The sequence below is a fragment of the Periophthalmus magnuspinnatus genome, chromosome 6, assembly GCF_009829125.3.
Source record: "Periophthalmus magnuspinnatus isolate fPerMag1 chromosome 6, fPerMag1.2.pri, whole genome shotgun sequence".
NCBI lineage: Eukaryota > Metazoa > Chordata > Actinopteri > Gobiiformes > Gobiidae > Periophthalmus > Periophthalmus magnuspinnatus.
Genome location: NC_047131.1, coordinates 9,554,075 through 9,573,249, shown reverse-complemented (window position 1 = coordinate 9,573,249; position 19,175 = coordinate 9,554,075). Strand labels below are relative to the sequence as shown.

General features: G+C 41.4%; 2 protein-coding genes across 2 annotated transcripts in view; one reads left to right on the top strand and one right to left on the bottom strand.

The window, feature by feature from the left end:
- Positions 1-2,323: 2,323 nt before the first annotated feature.
- Positions 2,324-9,636, top strand: mphosph6 (M-phase phosphoprotein 6). The gene is made up of 5 exons (XM_033968755.2): positions 2,324-2,442; positions 3,791-3,903; positions 4,445-4,535; positions 4,616-4,722; positions 9,190-9,636. Exons 1-5 carry the CDS (start codon positions 2,395-2,397, stop codon positions 9,314-9,316), a joined length of 486 nt encoding a protein of 161 aa, XP_033824646.1. The 5' UTR covers positions 2,324-2,394; the 3' UTR covers positions 9,317-9,636.
- An 884-nt stretch (positions 9,637-10,520) lies between these two features.
- Positions 10,521-19,175, bottom strand: part of rbl2 (retinoblastoma-like 2 (p130)) — a 44,026-nt gene continuing 35,371 nt past the window's right edge. Inside the window, exons 14-22 of the mRNA XM_033968746.2 lie at positions 18,910-19,018; positions 17,637-17,921; positions 16,826-17,052; positions 16,082-16,258; positions 15,779-15,850; positions 15,595-15,679; positions 14,640-14,887; positions 13,797-13,958; positions 10,521-13,555 (exon numbers count right to left, since the gene is read on the bottom strand). Coding sequence (XP_033824637.1) covers positions 13,391-13,555; positions 13,797-13,958; positions 14,640-14,887; positions 15,595-15,679; positions 15,779-15,850; positions 16,082-16,258; positions 16,826-17,052; positions 17,637-17,921; positions 18,910-19,018 — 1,530 coding nt within the window. The 3' untranslated portion in view covers positions 10,521-13,390. The remainder of the gene's footprint in view (positions 13,556-13,796; positions 13,959-14,639; positions 14,888-15,594; positions 15,680-15,778; positions 15,851-16,081; positions 16,259-16,825; positions 17,053-17,636; positions 17,922-18,909; positions 19,019-19,175) is intronic.

Here is a 19,175-nt window from a genome sequence, read left to right as displayed (position 1 = left end):
ACTGTATATGTTTTGAATGGAAAGTCCCTAAAATAGTAAATTTTCTCATAGCAGTTCTGTTTCCTCTTCTCTGGAAGATTTTGTGGTATGCTCTTATTTCTGGATCATATTCAAGAAATGTTTGTTTAAAAAAATAATAATTGAGCAGTTTTTCTGCGAAGCTTGAGCCTATTACATTGTTACAGATAGAGATCTGTAACAATGTATTTCTCTCGCCTATCATGATGTCCAAATATTTGAATCTTAAGTTGCCTGGCCAAATGACCCCTACCCTATTCTCAAGGAGTCCCCTCTGTCCATTAGTTGAGTGGGTTTGGGGAAGGAGGGTCTAAGAACAGGGGAAGCTCTGGGATAGTTCTCCATTTGCTTGTTTTCTATGAATGTTGGTTCTGTTATTGACTGGTATCCGTTTCACTGTTTGATTTTCTGTCGTAACGGTGGGTGTAGCGGACCAAAGAGTGCAGACTCGGGGAATATTTACAGTGTTTATTGTACAGATTGCGACAAGATACAAAACTGAGGGTTGATCTGATGGTGAGCAGGAAGCCAGGTGCAGGCCAGGATCCAGGAACGTGGAGTGCAGGGAAAAAACCAAGACAGTACCAGGGCTGAGAAGCAGGGTCGGAGCAGGGTCAAAGCAGGGCTGAAGGCACACATAGGATCCGGCACCAAACACAGATAATCCAGTACGGAACAGGGTGAAGCAACACAGAGCAACGCAGGAACACAGGAATGACATGAATGAAGGGACGACGACAATCTTGCCCCGAGTGTCTTCTCCCAGCTCCTCTTATCCACGGCAGGTGTGGTGATTTATAAGTTTCACTTTCAGCTGCGTCCCACTAATTAAGCTACTGCACATCACATCAGGTTTGTGAAGTTGTAGTGTACAGTTTTGTATCATGTTTTGTATATTTATAGAGAACTGTGGGAGCCTGGGTGATGTAGGCTTGCAAGCGGAGCCTTGTACAGAATCTTACAGCAAAATTTTATTAAATCGATTAATTGAATTTTAAGTTCAAATTTATTTGTTTGGAAACGAATCAATCCCCCTCTGAGTGGTCTGACGTCAGTGACGTCAAATGAAGTCCTGGGGCTACCTGTTTAATGCAATAGTTTATGTGTTAACTATGATCACTGAATACAGTCTTTTCAGTTTTGACCATTTTACTCAGACATGCATGGATGACATTTACAACCTCCACCCCACACACACACACACACACACACACACCCCCCCCCCACACACACACACACCCACAGACACACACAGACACACACATACTATTCTTCTTACCTTAGTGTCTTTTTCTCTGTTTCAGTTTGCCACATGGCTTTCTCTGCTGCTCTGGTGGATGTAAATGGTCAGCACATTGGGCCACATGATACTGATATTACTCTTGTGTATAAACACATTACCACAAACATTGAAAATGCCTACAACCCACTCACAGGTAAACAAACCTAATCATCACTCAAAGTCTCCTGTAGGCATCTTCACGGCCCCAGTCAACGGAGTGTACCACTTTGAGTTTTTTGGTGGTAAGGGCCCAGCTGAAGTTTACCTGAGGGTTTATGGCCCATGAGAGCAATGTGAGTGGGTGCACCACTGCGGGGAACGCGGTCACACTGTCTCTAGAGCCTGATGATGTGGTCTATGTCGTTCTGCCTGTTACCCGCAGACTGTACAACAACACGCATCACCACAACATGTTCATATGCCACCTGCTGTTCACAACTGAGTAACATATAGTACAGTGTAACAGTACTCTTACTTGTGTAACATATAGTACAGTGTAACAGTACTCTTACTTGTGTAACATATAGTACAGTGTAACAGTACTCTTACTTGAATAAAAGTTGGGGTTCCTCTTCTCACTGTGAGTGAGTCTAAAGTGACTTGAGTTTTATGTTACAATATGAATGATCTGAACATTTGTGTTTCTTGCAGCTCCTGCAGATATGATTTAGTTTATTTGATTTTTGTGTCTGTTTGAAAATACCAGATTTTGTGCTTTATTTATCATTGTGTTCACTTTAAATTATATATCAGATATTAAGTCCAGACAGTTACTCTTTAAGTTACTCTTACTTGAGTAGTAGTTGTCCCAAATACTTTATACACTTACTTCCACCAGTATTGTATTGGACCACTACCATATACTTCTACTTGAGCCCATATTTTTTGGCTGTTGTTTCCACCTCTGCGCTGATGACATGTCCCGCGCTCTCCTGCAGGGGGCAGTATCACACATATAAACTCTGCCACTTCCTCTTCAGACCGGAAAAACACCCCAAACCCGGAAGTAGCGTGGCTCCGATCTGGCTCTGGCTCGTGTTTATCTATTTTAGCTCGTTTTCTGCTAAATTAAACTGAAAATTAAACAGTGAAAGATGGCGATCGACAACGCGAAGCTCTCCAAAAACCTGCTCCGGATGAAGGTGAGAAATAATAAAACATCTACATTAGAACAACGCGCAATTTATCTGTGTTTACGTCTCTGCTCCACACCAGGAGAGCCTGGTATTTATGAACAAATGCCATTTTCAAGGTTTATATTAGATTTTATTTAGATTGTATTTTCTGTATTTTAATGTTTAAGGTTTTTGTCATTTAGTCCTCTAAATGCATGGGTAGGATTTATTTTTATTAAAAGCTTGCAATGCCAAAAGGGAAACAATTAGGTCATAAAGTTGATGTGGGTCAGAGGAGCAGAGGAGAGGGTCAGAGGAGCAGAGGAGAGGGTCAGAGGAGCAGAGGAGAGGGTCAAATGGAGCAGAGGAGAGGGTCAAATGGAGCAGAGGAGAGGGTCAGAGGAGGAGAGGATGCAGAGGAGAGGAGCAGAGGAGAGGGTCAGAGGATGCAGAGGAGAAGAAGATGCAGAGGAGAGGGTCAGATGGAGTGGGGGAGAGGGGTGGATGATGTAGAGCAGTGGTCCCCAACTTTTTTTGCACCACGGACCGGAACAATGTAGGTTTTATTTTCACGGACCGGCCTTTTCCACGTGACAGATAAATATGGCAAAAATAACTTAAGTGCATAAAAAAATACAACTCACCAAACCGCTGCATCAATGGGAGGTCTGCACTTGTTTCTTCTTTCCTTCTTGCTCATGTTTGTTTCTTTCAAAAAACTCAAAATCTTATCTTTTAATCCCAGGTGCTTAGTCTCCATGTGCCAAAGCAGTTTGGGATTTTTATTATATATCTACTGTTAAACCTTTCCTGCTTTGGTCCCTTGACCGTGGTCGGGGGACACAGGGGAGATCCTTCTTCTCCAGGGCCGAAGGGTCACTCTTCCTCTGGGGTTTAACTCCCTATTCTTAACCTTCAAGTTGTTTGGAGTGTGGTGCGAGCTCAAAGACCACCCCAGTCTGTTGCTCAGGAGTTGGTGGCTTTATTATCTGTACTGCACTGTAATAACGCATCACTTCTGCTCTAACTCTCACACTGTCTTTTTCCAAATGTAACTGTAGACTCTCACACTCGCCGCTTCTCCGTGGGTTGAACCACACTACGCTCCACATGCACGCGCATGTCAGCTCTCACTCACGCACCACACTGAACTAAAGCACATAAGAGCTAGACACACATCTCACAACACTACGGACGAGCTTATTAGCGCGTCATGAGGGACGGGCGAAAGTTACGTCGGAGAAGATGCGGTCGCTGATAAATTATTTACTGTTTTTTTGCTGCCCGGTAGCAAATGCGTAACGGCCCGGTACCGGTCCCCGGCCCGGTGATTGGGGACCACTGGTGTAGAGGACTGACTCTAGTCTTGTTTCAGTTCATGCAGAGGGGACTTGACGCAGAGACAAAGAAACAGCTGGAGGAGGACGAAAGGAGGATCATCAGTGACGAGCACTGGTACCTGGACCTGCCCGAACTCAAGACCAAAGAGTAAGTCACTGTTCTTCACAAGGGTGAAGAAAAAAATACAAGAATCCCACACATTTCAGAACATGTTTGTAGAGGTCTAAACTTTTACACAGAATAAGACCCCATGGAGACACAGGGAGGGCATCTGGCACACAGGTCTGAACTAGTTTCGAGTTTTGATTACACGATTAATCGCCATTGAATTTGAACTGTCACAATCAGAAAATACAACAACAAAATATTCTCTTATTCTATCTAAAATCTGCAACCTTTACAAACGTGCTGTTAAATGGGATTCTTGGATTAGTCCGTATTTTCCTGGACGGCATTATTTTTGCTACCGTATCCCTAATACAGAATAATCTTTGTGTAATGTGGAAAAATAATGAAAAGATCAAATGTTCAGTAGATAAAATTGAGCTTTGACGCTGAGGATGAAAGATGAAAGCTGCATAATAATCTGTATGTGGGCTCTTGTTTATGGGTGCCATTTTGAGGACTTTTGACTATACAAATACTACTTTTTCATAACGCAGAAATTCCTGATTATTTGTGTTTTCAGAAACCTGATTGCTGAGGAGAAGAGCATCGTTCCCTGTGAGGATCTGAGATACGGGCGGGTCTCATTTATGGGGTTTAACCCAGAAGTCGAGGTCTGTCCAGGGTAGTTGTTTTATTTTTGATTTTCTGTTACATTTTTATAATTTATTTTACCATTATGTTGTGTTTGCAGAAGTTGATGGCTGTGATGAATCCTAAAGAGGAGACTGAGGAGGACGAGGAGGAGGAAGACTTCAGGAAAATGCAAACAGACGTCACAGATGAAGACATGGCCCTCAGGTAACACACAGGGACTGGAGACGGATGGATTTTACAGTGCATTTATTTATGAGAGCAAATGAATTAGTTTAGGTCACGTTTGTTTATTTTCAACTGGTTAAAAAATGTTAAGAATAAAACATTATAGTAAAGATTTGAGGGAGTTTAACATGTGGTAACCTCGATATAAAATGCATACAGTCTCTGAAAAGATGCAAACACATGTATTTGTATGTGTGAAAATACAAGTCAAGATTGTGATACGCGAGTTACAATTTTCTATTTTGCCCATAGACCAGGCATGTCAAACATACGGCATAAATTTCTGAGTATGTCAAAAAAGAAGAGAGTCTCTAGCTCATTTCTATCAAAAGTTGTGATTTTTTAAAAATAAATACAAACCAAATGCTCCCTCCGGCCGCTAGAGGGCAGTAAATGTGTAAAAGCGCTCACATCCAGCATGCGGCACTGACACGAGTAAAAATAAACCGGGAATCTTGCTTCACCATTCACCACTACTAAACAAGTCAACACACCCTTCCCAAAATGGCACTGTCAAAAATAAGAAAAGTAGACACGGAGTGCAGAGTTTTCCAGGAAAAATGGACTGAAGTATTTATTCACAGAAGTGAATGCAAAACCAGTGTGCTTGGTATGTAAGCAGCAAGTTGCAGTGTTCAAAGAGTTTAATATTCACTATGAGACTCATCATAAAGACAAGTATGACCACTTGAAAGGACAAATAAGGAAAGACGAGATAAACAAATTGGTCGCTGGTCTGAAGAAACAGCAGTCTACAACAGTCTACTTTTATGCGCAGCCGCGATATCGCTGATGGGGCTGTAAGAGCCAGCTGCATTATTGCCAACGAGCTGGTGCAGGCATCCAAGCCATTTTCTGATGGGGAGTTTGTAAAAACATGCATGCTGAAGGCTGCAGAAGTCGTGTGCCCTGAAAAGCGACCTGCCTTTGCCGATATTAATCTAACGAGGAACACTGTCGCAGATCGGGTGACAGAACTCTCAAGCGACTTGAGCAGCCAACTCAAAGAGAAAATCAAGTCATTTATCGCATTTTCAATTGCAATAGATGAGAGCTCCGATGTCACAGATATTGCTCAACTGGCCATATTCATTAGAGGTGTTGATGAAACTATGACCATCACCGAGGAGCTGCTTGAATTGGTGCCCATGAATGACACCACAACAGCAGATGACATTTTCAGGGCTCTCGGTGGAGCGCTGGACAAGGTGGGAGCGGACTGGTCCCGTGCCGTGAGCCTGGCTACCAATGGTGCGCCATCAATGGTTGGGAGGAAGGTAGACGTTGCCACAAAATTCCGTGACAAAGTACAGACCGCAAATGGAGGACAAGAGTTTTGGGCATTTCACTGTATTTTGCATCAGGAGGCGTTATGTTGCAAAACACTGCAAATGGACCATGTTATGAGTGTGGTTGTGAAAACTGTCAATTTCATCAGAGCGTGCGGTCTAAATCACCGTCAGTTTGACACATTTCTCAGTGATAATGACATTCATGCTGGCCTACCATACCACACTGACGTGCGGTGGTTAAGCAGAGGGGCAGTACTCAAGCCCTTCTTTGAGCTATGAGGGGAAATTGGAGAGTTCATGGAGAAGACGCCCAGTGAAGGAACTTAAATGCAAGGAATGGGTGCAAGGATCTTGCGTTTATGGTTGATATTACACAACACTTGAATACACTTAACACTACATTGCAGGGCCGTAACAGAGTTGTCAATCAATATTACGACAGCGTAAGTGTGTTCAAGATGAAACTGTCACTGTGGGGGACGCAGCTATCCAACGGTGACACCGCGCATTTCTCTTGTCTCACAGCTGTGCGTCCGAGGGCACCGGACCATCCCGATAATGATTTGGATAAATATACAGACAACATAACAGATTTGCTGTGAGAGTTTGAGCAGAGGTTTCAGGTATTCAGCGAACTTGAGAACAAATTTGGCTTTTTTCGCTCGCCATTTACAGTGAAGCCTTCTGATATGCCAGCTGACATTCAACTCGAGCTTATTGACTTGCAGTGTGATTCCGCTATGAAGGATAAATTTGGGTCCATGGGATTGTACACGTTTTATCAATATCTCGTGCCAGGTTACCCCAAATTAACAGCCATGGCTGCAAAGGTTCTATCCATGTTTGGGACTACTTATCTTTGTGAACAGGTGTTCTCCGTAATGAACAATAATAAAACAAAGCAGCACTCAAGGTTAACAAATAAACACTTGAATGACATTGTTAAATGTGCTGCTACTCAGGATTTGACACCTAATATTGATGCACTTGTGAAGGCAAAAAGATGCCAAGTTTCAGGAGCCAGCAGCAGCAAGTAGACTGCAGGAGTGCAGTGAGAGAGAGAAAAAAAGTGTGTTGCATTCATGAATACAGATCATTAAAAATAAGATTAATCTGGTTTCATATTAAAGACAGTTAATATTGTGCAGTATATTCTCAGCTTCAGTAGGCCCAGCCTAGTAGTTTGATCTGATGTAGTCTAATCTTATTGCCCATGCACTGCTATAACTTTTTATTTTATTTATTTATTTTATTTTTTATTTCTTTTTTTTATTTATTTCAAAGCAGTATGACAATTAAGGCGAAAATATTTTTTTCATAGCTCCCACTTGAGTTTGTTTAGTGTGGTGAGTTGGTTCAGGTGTAAAACTGCATTCACTCAAATGTTAAAATAAACCAGTTGTTAACACATTCACCGCCAAACATGAAAATCATTTTTTTTCCCATTGTTTGTGAATAAATGTGTTGTGCTTAGAAAAGATCCCTTGTCATCCGTGATTATAATATGTAGGGTAAGCTACAAATGCAGGCTGAATGATAAAGCATAGTACTGAAAAACAAAGCTAAATATTTGGAGTTGACATTCTTTTACTGATCCGGCCCACCTGAGAACAGAAAGTCTGGATCCGGCCCCAGAGCCAAACTGAGTTTGACATGCCTGCCATAGACTGTATATATAAATGGACATAGCTAACCCACTAACTGCCACTTTCCAAATAGGATGTGAGCGTGGGCCCACTTTGGCTCCATCGACTCTGGCTCCAATTAATTTTCTATTGAAAAACCCTGGCCGCTCCCTCTGTAGCTGCTGTTTTCAAGCTCGACATTTTAGTCCGTTCATGTTAACCTGCTCGACATGATCCTGTTGTTTTATTTGGCTATTGTGACCATAAATCAAGATATGAATATTAATGACAAACAAATCAGGCACCTTCTTTCCCCGTGACCGCTCCCACTAGCGTTAGCAACAGGTTTGAATGACATCGTTGCTAAGCGCTTGCTCCCTGCTAAACCAGTGGTGTGAGTGGGAAGAGACGTTACTCGCTCTGGATTGGCCCTTTGTCGAAATTCCAAAATACAACTTTGCTGCAAATTGGCCCCTGCCTGCCTTGATGAGCTTCATTTGACTGGAGCTCAACACTGTGGCTGACATCATACTCACTTAGTCCTCGTCTTTATACAGTCTATGATTCTACCCCTTTTGCACATCTTTTGATCAGTTTCATCTTGCGATATCATCAAGTGATAATTCAAAAAATGTGTATATAAATGTGCATTATATTTGTTGTCTAACTAGGGCTGCCCAATTTGGGGACAACTTGTAATTGTGATTTTATTTATTTATTTTTTGGTACAAGCATTGCAACTGAGATCACATTAGATTAGATTTGCAATTTATGTGTCAATAATATAAAGAATTAACAACACCACAGAAGTATGAACTGACAAACTAAGACAAGAATCACCTTTCAGAACATGTTTGTACAGATCTAAACTACAGGGTTAACAGTTTTTATGCAGAATAAGCCCCCATGGAGACACCTGGAGGGCAGCTAACACACAGGAACATTTCAGAACATGTTTGTGCAGACGTAAGCAGTAGGCCTGTCAAGATAACTAATTCTGAATTACTCTGCGATAAACGATAATATTTAAACTCCTTCATGCCACTGACACAATAACAATAGTGCAAGATGATACCAGTGAACCATTTTCAATGGACCGTGTCATTCAAAAGGCATAAGCTGTAACAAATAAACTGTAAAATGAACCAATAATTAGCCATAAAAGGGACTTATTCACCCCTCTACAGCTCAGATCTTATCGTCTTACAACAAAAACACCCAAAACGTCCCCACTTTGTACACACGGTAAGTTTGAGCCCCAAAATATGTTGTTCCAACTTTGATATACTGAAAGATAAGTCGATATAGTGTTTTTCGTGACAGGCCTAGTTAGCAGTTTTGTGCACAATAACTCAGGACATGTTGTCGTTCATAGATAAAATTATGGTGAAAATAGGATGTGTTCAAATGGAGCTGATCTGTTGCCTTACACCTGACTCGTACAGTCATTATGTTTGCCTTTACATGTATTAAAACATTATTCCAGCAGAAGTGCCTAAATACCCACGTCTGTGCTACGTCTGTTTCAGGTACGAGAGTTTGGTGAGCAGCATGAAGAAAAAGTTTGCAAAGAAAAGAGAGAGAGCCGCCATTGATGAGGATTTAAACCAGAACGTCACAAGCACAAAGAGAGTCTTTTTGAAACCTCAGGACTGAACCAAAAACATGATTTTTTTTATGTGAAACTGAAAATAAGTTTTTTTAAGGACTGTGATTGTACAGTTTATGAATGGGTATTATATATCCCCATTTTTAAAAGATGTGGATGAACTGCAGTGTTTCTGTGATGGACACATTAAATGAACATAGGACACTTTTCTCATTGAGTTTTGAGCAGATCTTTGGTTTGGGCTTTGGCATCAAGTTGAGTTTTAAAGGTAAAAGCTCCAGGATTCCTTTTTATTCTCTTAAGTAAATTTACAAGTTGGGAAGGGGAATGTGTTTCTCTATAGGATCCAGAATACACAATGCTTTCTGAAGAAGTGAGTCTGGTCTCCCTGAGTTCAGATGGGCGTGATCGACAGGTGGATCAGTCAATCGAGGACACACATGGTCCATTCATATCAAAACAAAAATGGCTGCTTACGAGGAAAAAACAAAGGACAAAAATCTCCCGCTGGACTGAAAAACGTGGAGGATTTCTGCAGAATGAATGAGAGAAGCATTAAACTGATGAATGACCAATGAGCTCCTTTGTTTCACATGTGACACTGAAATGAACAAATCTGATTGGACGGTCATGCTTGGTTCTGTTTTGAGACGTGACAGAGGGAGTGGGGACCAAACTGATGTCTCCCTATATTTTACACAAACAGATATGAGTCTGGATTTACCAGGTGAACTAGCTCCACTTCTGGTTTTCTTAAATACTCGATTATTTCCTTTGAGCTCGAACTAAAGCCAAACCTTTACCAGCTTATCTATGGAGCTATCCTAAACTACTAAGTTAGTCCCAGCGTTCATATTTATGCTGATCTAAAGCCTGCACAGATGACAAGGCTTTAAAGCAGAGCGATGTTTAAATAATCTTTAATTTCTTATTTTCAAGACGCCATTGTGCCAATCAACTCCCATTTTCATGTCCACTAGTACACACTTCCTTCTCCAGTTTATTTTCTTAATCAGTGATACTCGTAGGATTCAGTAGCATTGCGTACTCATTTTGGTACAAATGGAAAAAAAAGTGTTGCTAGTGTGATCTGCAGCTATCCAGAATGCGTGTTGTGATGATGTTTATGGCCACGTCAGCTCCCATTGGGCACCGCAGTTTGTTTTTTCATGAATATTGCGATTTAAACAAACATTTGTACATAATGGTACTATAGAGACACAGACACAAGCACAATAGGACTGGTTTAAAAATGAAATTTATATTAAAATACCAGAAAAAAAAAACTGACATGTTTTTACCTTTATTTGATCTTTTTACAGTGAAGTCGTTGAGTTCAGTTTCAGAAATACAAAAACAGGCACTTCATAATAACTACGTGGTTCATAATAAAATAGCTTTAAATCTCTATATCTTACACATATTTACAGTCTACACACATGAAGAACACTGGTGACGGGGTTTTACACAGGACAGGAGTGATGGAATTAAAGCAAAGTGCATACAACAGATTCATATGCTTATAATTCTGACTCTGATGGATAGAATCTGCTAGATCTACAGTTTTACTTCAGTTAAGTGGGAGATTGTGGAGAAAAGTACAAAAATACAGGAAGTGGTGTTGATTTTTAAAATAGAATCCCCCCAAAATATAGATACAATTTACCCACAAAGAAGGTGGTTTTCTGACAGTTTAAACCTTCATTTACTCCATAAAGGTGTTGTCATTCATTTTTATTAGTCTAATTATAACTATTATGTAATTTAGTCAAGTTTTGGACTTTGTTCACATTATGGTTGCTAGGTAACATACCTCTACAATGTCCAACCAGGACATAAAAGCTTAAATATAATGATGCTAACTATATTTTAGATAAATGAGCAGTCTAAACTGGCATATATGCACTTAAAAGGTTTTACATCACACAAAACTGACTCTTGTGAACTTTAAGTTGTGTTATAATGTTGTTTTGTTTCCTCCTCAAGAACAGACCTGGAGTTGTGTTTTGTTTCATTCACATGTTTGAGTAACACTTTATTATTAGTCTGTCTACATCTCCAAAGCTCAAAATGCTCTGTTCCACCTTGTGATATCATGAAGCGGTAGTTTTCCAAGTTAACACCTCCTTTTACCTTTTAGTTCATTAGAGTTTTGCAATTACAGGACTGAAATCATCCAAATGATTCAAGTGAAGGTGTGTGGACTTTAAAAACACAGTGGAGCACTTCCTGTATTACCACTTGATGATATCACAAGGTGGAACAGAGTGTTTTCTGTTTGAGAGAACTCAGCCTAAATCTGCAGGGTTTGTGTGTTAAACATGTGAATGCAACGAAACACAACTCCAGGTCTGTGTGTGATGAGGAAACAACATTAAAACTGAGATCAGAGAATACAGTCATACAGTCCCTTTAAGTTGTGATTAAATATAGTTATTATACCTTTAACCTTTTATGACTTTGATGCTTAAATGTTTAAGCATCAAAGTCAGGTGGTAATACAAAACATATGGCTAAAACTAATTTGGTAGACGAGAAGTCGGCAAATACTACTTTTTGATTGGCTAGCTAGTCAAACCATTATTTGTGCTGGAGATATTAAGGGTGCACTATGTAACTTTTCAGACTACAGACATTTTCGATGCCCTAAAAATATTCTTACTCTGAGTGGGCTTGCTTTTACACAGATCTGACCTGTTACTTGGCCTAGTCTCATCACCATGGAGATAGATGTTTGATACTTTGCAACTCATGTCATCAGCATTCCAGGACCATGAACGCTCGAGTCACAGGCTCCTGAAAATGTGCTGTTTAATTCAATTTTGTATTTTTCTTGAGTTTTCAAACAATCTTAAACCTTTCTTGACAGTGTTTGCTAATGTGTCATGTCTCCATGGTTACTGCTGAACATTTCATTATATAGACATACATGTAGAACAGCCCCAGTGTGATGCCACTGCAAAGTATCAATACCAAACTGCCACTGTGGAACATTCCACGCAAAGCAATAACATCTCCATGGAGGCAAGCAGATGACAGATCTTCCATCAGAAAGGTTACATAGTGTGCCTTTATGGCTAAAATAAGCCCAGTGCAGGTTTCTTGTTGGTGAATACAGATGACAGGTATGGTTGTGTAACATTGCAGCTCTATAAAAATGAAACATGATTAAAACTTCATTAAACGGATTTCAGTCAAAATTTAAAAACTAATGTAATTTTAAAATTACGGCTTTGTTCCAAAGTTAGAATAAGTTAAAGGTGCACTATGTAACTTTTCTGCTGGGACTTCCACTACCTTGTTTTCTCCATGGAGATGTTGATTTGAATGGCATGTTCCACAGACTAGCATTAAACACATCTAGCATTTATTAGGTGTTATTGGCACTAAAGAAACACCTTGAAAAATGATACAGGCTCCCCACTGCACGGATATGACCTGTAACTAGACACCACCTACTTCTTCATGGCAATAGATAAGTTTAATGCCATACTGTGGAACATTGTAGGCAAAGCAATTGTATCTCCATGGAGATAAAGAGGGGGCAGGCACTCCCTACCAGACAAGTTAACAGTGCACTTTAATGTTGTTTCAAAGATGTAAACGTGAGTTATTTTGTTTAAAACATTAAGTGCTAGAATTATTTTAAATGATAAATCTTTTACTGAAGGTTTGTACTAAAACTGATTGTCTCATAAGAATAAACCAAACACATGTGATTATTATAAGACACATTCTACAGTGTTTTCTTTACAAAATGGTAAAAATTAGGGATTAAAACAAGATTTAATATAGCACTAAATCAGGACTAAACCAGGACTAAACCAGGACTAAACCAGGACCAAACCAGGTCTAGACCAGATCCACCTGTATGTTCCTATTGCTTAGAAAAAGGTGGTACTCAGTAATGTATGTCCGGGTTCAGTCTGGGTATAGATCTAGTTTAGTCTTAGCTTGATGCTTTTTTAGATTTCTGGGTAGAAGTACTTTATTTAAAATATTAATATTATTTTGACTTGATTTAGTTCATTTAAGGTGGTATTTGTAAAGCCACATATTTTTAAGGTGGTATTTGAATTTCCCACTTTGATTTGCTGTGTTGTCCTGCTCCACGGCGCCCCTCAGTGGTTGGAGCTGCGATCGTTGGCCACATCCTGGAGCCTTCGGAGCAGAGCAGAGCTGTCTGGACATAGGCGTTTGGGCGCAGTCTCCTCCTCTGCACACAGGGGGCGCTTTCTATTTGGACTCTCTCCAGACCGGATCAGAGTGTTTATCTCCTGTAAGCGCTGAGGACACAAACGCAGAGAGATTAGAACCAGGACTGAACCAAGACTGAACCAGGACTAACCTAAACAAGATCAAATATTTTCAAACTACTGGAAAATGTATATAAAACAAATGGGTGGATTCAACACAGGTTAGACAAACCCCATGAGGACCAAGAAAAATATGTTTGAGGGACAAATTTGGCCCCTGAGCCACAGTTTGGACACGTCTGGTCTAAACTTTAAAACATGGTAACCTTACATGAGGCGGGCTGGTGCCGATGTAGTAGCACAGCTTGTCTTTAGGTGGAGCTGTGGAGCTGAGGTTGTGAGGTGAGATGTAGATGGAGTGTTTGGAAGACAGAAGCATCCTGCGGGGGGAGCCACTCCTTAGACTGGGGTACGGCACCACAGGAGGAGAGTTCTGAGGAGAGAAACAGGGTTAGGGTGTAAGGGAGTGTGATATCACCTAGCTCATCGAGGCTAGCAATTAAAGGGGCGAATCTGGAGCAGAGTTCCATATTTGCAATCACAACTACGAGCATCATAGCAACCAAAGAGCCAATCAGGAGCCAGGTGGTTGACGGTGACGCTCTTACCCTTAGATTAGTACATGTGTCATTCAAACATGTGGCTAACACTAGTAGGAGTGACCTCAGCACAGCTCATTGCTCTGTTATTAATGTTCATATATTGATTTAGAGACAAAATGGATAAACAAAAACCCCAGGATCATGTAGAGCGGGTTAATACAATCATTTTAAGACCAAAATGACGAGCCTGACAGCAGCAGTTACGACGACAGGGCCAAGGTTTCCTTAATGTAAAGAGAATTGGAGCCAGAGTCGATAGAGCCGGAAGTACGCCCATGCTCACTTCCCATTTGGAACGCAGTGGCTAGCAGGTTAGCTATGTCTATATATATATATATATATATACAGTCTATGGTTCTAGTTTGGAGTCATTCATTTGTGCACCCTCTTGTGGTAATTGGTGAGTCTGAAGTTTGAGTAACCTGCTTTGAGTTGATTTGTAAACTATATCATATCATATTTATCTTAGCTTACTTAAATAAACATAAAAGTATAAACATGAGTGAACTCACCACAGCCGAGCCAGAGCTGGGCGAGAATCGTAGAGCAAAGTGTCTCATCTGTTTAATGTACACGTTATTGTAAAAGTGAATCAGGTCTCCTCTCTCCTCCTCCTCAGAATTAGGAGTAGTAGAGGAAATAATCATAGTAGTAGTAGTAGAAGTACTAGTAGTAGTAGAAGTATTTAAATCAGTTGGAGATGAGATGGGTTGGGTGTTGTTGCTTGGGGAAAGAGTGGCCACAGGTCCCTCTTCTGTGCCTGGAAAAACAGAAAAAATTGCCCACATTTAAATTACACATACCATGCATTATTTTCATAAGCAGACATATTTGTTTTGATACGGACGACGCATGTCTCTGATTGGCTAATCCACCTGTCAATCACACCGGTCTGAACTCTGGGAGATTCACCAGTGACCACACTCACATCTTCAGAAAGTATTAGAGAAATGTGTGTTCAGGATTATAGTTGTTTCCTTCTCAATTTATATTTGAAGTGATTTATGCATGTTTCATTGTTCCGATCTACCCCTGTTTTCACCTCCACTGGTACACGCCCACTTCCTTCTCCAGTTTTATTTTCTTTATCAGTGATGCAAGTAGGGTTCAGCTGCGTCGCATTCTGTATTATAATCTTTACAGTGGAGACATCTGTCTGTGTCAAAACCGCCCTATAGAGATACCAAAGTCTCTATTTCTATGGCAAGATATGTCCGCAACCTTGGGCCTCAATAAACCAGACTCTTTGACTCAAGACAACTTCTTTGTTTAGTTTATATTTTAAAGGCTTTGTTGTGATGTTTACGGTGATGTCAGCTTCCATTGGGCACCGCAGTTTTCTAACACAGAAGTCAGCAGTTTGTTTTATTAACAAATTATAACATAATGATCCATGAGTGTCATAGATTATAACTATAGAGCACATACAAGCACAATGGGGCTGATTTAATTTTTAAGCGTTCTCACCGGTCTGGTCCTGGCTGGTTTCATTAGAGTTTGTTTTGGTGCTCGTTGGCCTCGTCCTTTCTGATATCAGCACATTTCTGTAAACCTGAAAAAGAACATTATTATTCAATCATTTCATAGACGGTAGAATTAGACATAGTTAGTTTAGCCATAGTTAGCTTAGCTGTAGTTAGCTTAGCCTTACGTTGCTGTTAGCTTGTGGCTGTGTCCGGTAGCACTTCATGATGTTCTGGAAAGACTTGTCCTCCTTTGTCACCTGCACAAACAAATGTGTCATATTTCCAAATGCCCCAAGCCCATCTCCAGGACTGGTTTCATAAGTTTTCCCAATTTAGATCTAGTTGAGTCCTGGTTCCGTCCTGGTTTAGTCCAAGTTCAGTCCTGGTCCAGTCCTGGTGTTTATACTTATCTTCCTTCTTTGAGCTATAACTTAAATGCATTTTTTTTTTTTTTTTTTTTTTACAGGTGACAGTATTTGTGTAGCTACCTTGGCGATGACGTAGATGGCGCACATGAGTAGCTGGTCCAGGTTTCGATCCATGAGGAGCTGAGTGCAGTGGACCAGTGAAAACTCAAAACATGCCCAGATCCTCCTCCTCAGGTCTGACCCAATGTCCAGCTTTACACATAGGTCCCTCAGACGGACAGATGCCAAATGGTACACCTGAGAACACACAGAAGTCCTGGTTCAGTTCTGGTTCAGTCCTGGTTCAGTCCTAGTTCAGTCCTGGTTTAGTCCTGGTTCAGCTCTTGTTTAGACCTGGTTTACTTCTGGTTCAGTCCTGGTTCAGTTCAGGTTCTGATCTCATCTTGGATTTTGTCTGGGTTTAGTCCTAGTTTAGATCAAGCTCAATGCTGGTTTAGTCCAGATTAAGTTCATGCCTAGTTCAGTCTCGGTTCAGATAGTCCTGGTTTAGTCCAACATTCTAAAATATCAGATGGAGGGCGGATTTGTATAACTCTATGGGAGATTCACCATTTTTAAAGAACCCTCCAAACCTCCGATGTTGAACCTACAACTGGTCGTATTAACCTTATAGCTTCAAGTCCTTTCAGCTGTCAACACTCACGTCTTTGGGGTTGAATAATGGCTCCACTTTCACTTTTGTTTATTTATGCTGACAGAGAAGACGCTGAACTTTGTGCCAGTTTTCGTTTCATGTGGACAGGCTCAGTGATTACAGAGATTTAACCATAAACCAGGTCCACACATCTATATATCGAACTGTACCTTCCTGAAGAACAGAGAGAGAGACCCCTTCTTCACGGCGTTGGGGGCGGGGCTAGCGTTGGGTTTTGGTGATGTTTTGGCGGCCGGTTTGGCCACGGCAGATTGGACGGTGAAGGGCCCGGTTAAAGCCTGCGCTGTGATTGGCTGAAGAGTGGCTCCTCCCTGTGGTGTTACATTCACTGGAGCGGGGAGAATGAATGTAATACCTCCGCTCTGATTGGCTATCCCTGAAAGATCAACAAGAGTTTTTTGAATAACAGTGGAGACTGCGGTGCCCCATATTCACTAAATTACTACTCTGCATTCTCTGGTTGATCTGCACCTCTAATTTGCATCCTCTGCTCTCTCTCTGCGCCATCTGATGACCCTCTCCTCTGCATCCTCTGCTCCATCTGACCCTCTCCTCTGCATCCTCTGCTCCCTCTGACCCTCTCTTCTACATCCTCTGCTCCCTCTGACCCTCTCCTCTGCATCACCTCCTCCCTCTGACCCTCTCCTCTGCATCACCTCCTCCATCTGACCCTCTCCTCTGCATCCTCTGCTCCCTCTGACCCTCTCTTCTGCATCCTCTGCTCCATCTGACCCTCTCCTCTGCATCCTCTGCTCCCTCTGACCCTCTCCTCTGCATCACCTCCTCCCTCTGACCCTCTCCTCTGCATCACCTCCTCCCTCTGACCCTCTCCTCTGCATCACCTCCTCCATCTGACCCTCTCCTCTGCATCCTCTGCTCCATCTGACCCTCTCCTCTGCATCCTCTGCTCCATCTTATGATCTTCTCTGCTCCCTCTGACCCTCTCCTTTGTGTCCTTACCTGGCACGGGTATGGTGAGGGTCTGGCCGTTGTTGGCTGAGTAAGTTGCTGTAGCCACCACAGTTTGTCCGGAGGGGATGGAGCTCACGATGGTTGTCTTTCCTGGGGCAGAGGGGGAGAGAGAGGGGAGAGAAGGGGGCAGAGAGGCCACAGTTCTGGGTGGCACCGGGGAGGAGGAGGGGGCTTTGGGGCTGGTCTCTGGAGGATCCACAAACAGACGCCGTTTAAATGAGGCCGGAGGAGAGCTGTAGCGATCCATAAGAGTCGTGGGAGAGGGGGATACTCCTGCAACAAAAATAAAAACTTCTGATAACTCAAAACAGGATTAACATTCTGAATACTAGTCACTGAAATTCTACCATTTATTTTGAACAGGAATACTGAGAGTTCATTTGGTCAACAATGAGTTAAAGGGCTAGTACCCAAATTTTTTCCCCATTGATCTCAGTAAAATGTGTTTTGCTCCAGTGCAGATATATTGTAAACGCTGCTCTTAAGGTCAAAATAAGTCCGCTGTGTAATGTCTGCATCAAAATATTTTTAGATGCACATTTAAGTGCGCTGTTAACTTTAAAATGAACTAGTTCTGTTTTTCAAGTTTTAAGACAGAAAAAAGAAGGGCGAGGGCCTTTAAAACAACATTTTAGACGCTTTCAGTAAGTTATGCACAGCAGAGATGGAACAAGATCTCACAAGATAAAAATTGCAAATTTTTTTAAAGTTGTACTGCTACAACAGGAAAATAAAAAATAAAATAAGTACAACTATATACAGTATAACTGTATATATAAATGGATATAGCTAAGCTGTGATTTACAGCGTTGCTAAGCGCCCACTCCCTGCTAAACCAGCGGTTTGGCGAGAAGTTACCTTCAACAGCCTCACTCTGGGTTGGCTCTTTGTTTGCTATGAGACTCGCGGTCAGAATTCCAAATATGGAATTCGGCTCTAAATTGGCCCCTATAACTGCTCTAGCCTCAATGAGCTTCATTTGACTGGAGCCGAACACTGTCGGTGACGTCACACTCACATAGTCCACTTCTTTATACAGTCTGCAGTTGTGAGGCCAAAATTGTGAACTGAACCACAAAATGTATATAAATTATGTCAAAATCTCATCCTCTTGTGGATCCCATCTTGTCTGAATGTCCTGTCCCTATCCATTGTTGTTTATAACTTTTCCAGATGCATTGTGGGATGTTTTGAGAGCATTGCCTTGTTTTAGTTTTTTTAATAAAGATTGTATTTGTAAAGACTTGTATGTGTGCTGTACCTTTGCTGGTGCTGTTTGAGTTCAGGTCTGGTCCCTGGTTCACGGGGGTCAGAGGGAGGGTCATGGAGCTGCCCTCGTCGCTCTGCTCCAGGTACTGAGGAGGCATCACCTGAAACAACACTAAATATGTGAGGAGCAGTGTGAGGCAGTGATGACTTACAAAGTATAGGATTACTCTGGTTGAATCACTTTTAAGTAATAGTAATATTATGAGTTGACTGATTGATTATAATTACTAGCCTAGTAATTTAAGTACCGATAACTTC

Bases quoted from the DNA above. Each gene is read 5' to 3' on its own strand.
- mphosph6 (XM_033968755.2), top strand. From the start codon at position 2,395: ATGGCGATCGACAACGCGAAGCTCTCCAAAAACCTGCTCCGGATGAAG. The intron at 3,904-4,444 runs GTAAGTCACTGT...TTGTGTTTTCAG, and splicing joins CCCGAACTCAAGACCAAAGA to AAACCTGATTGCTGAGGAGA. The intron at 4,536-4,615 runs GTCTGTCCAGGG...TTGTGTTTGCAG, and splicing joins GGTTTAACCCAGAAGTCGAG to AAGTTGATGGCTGTGATGAA.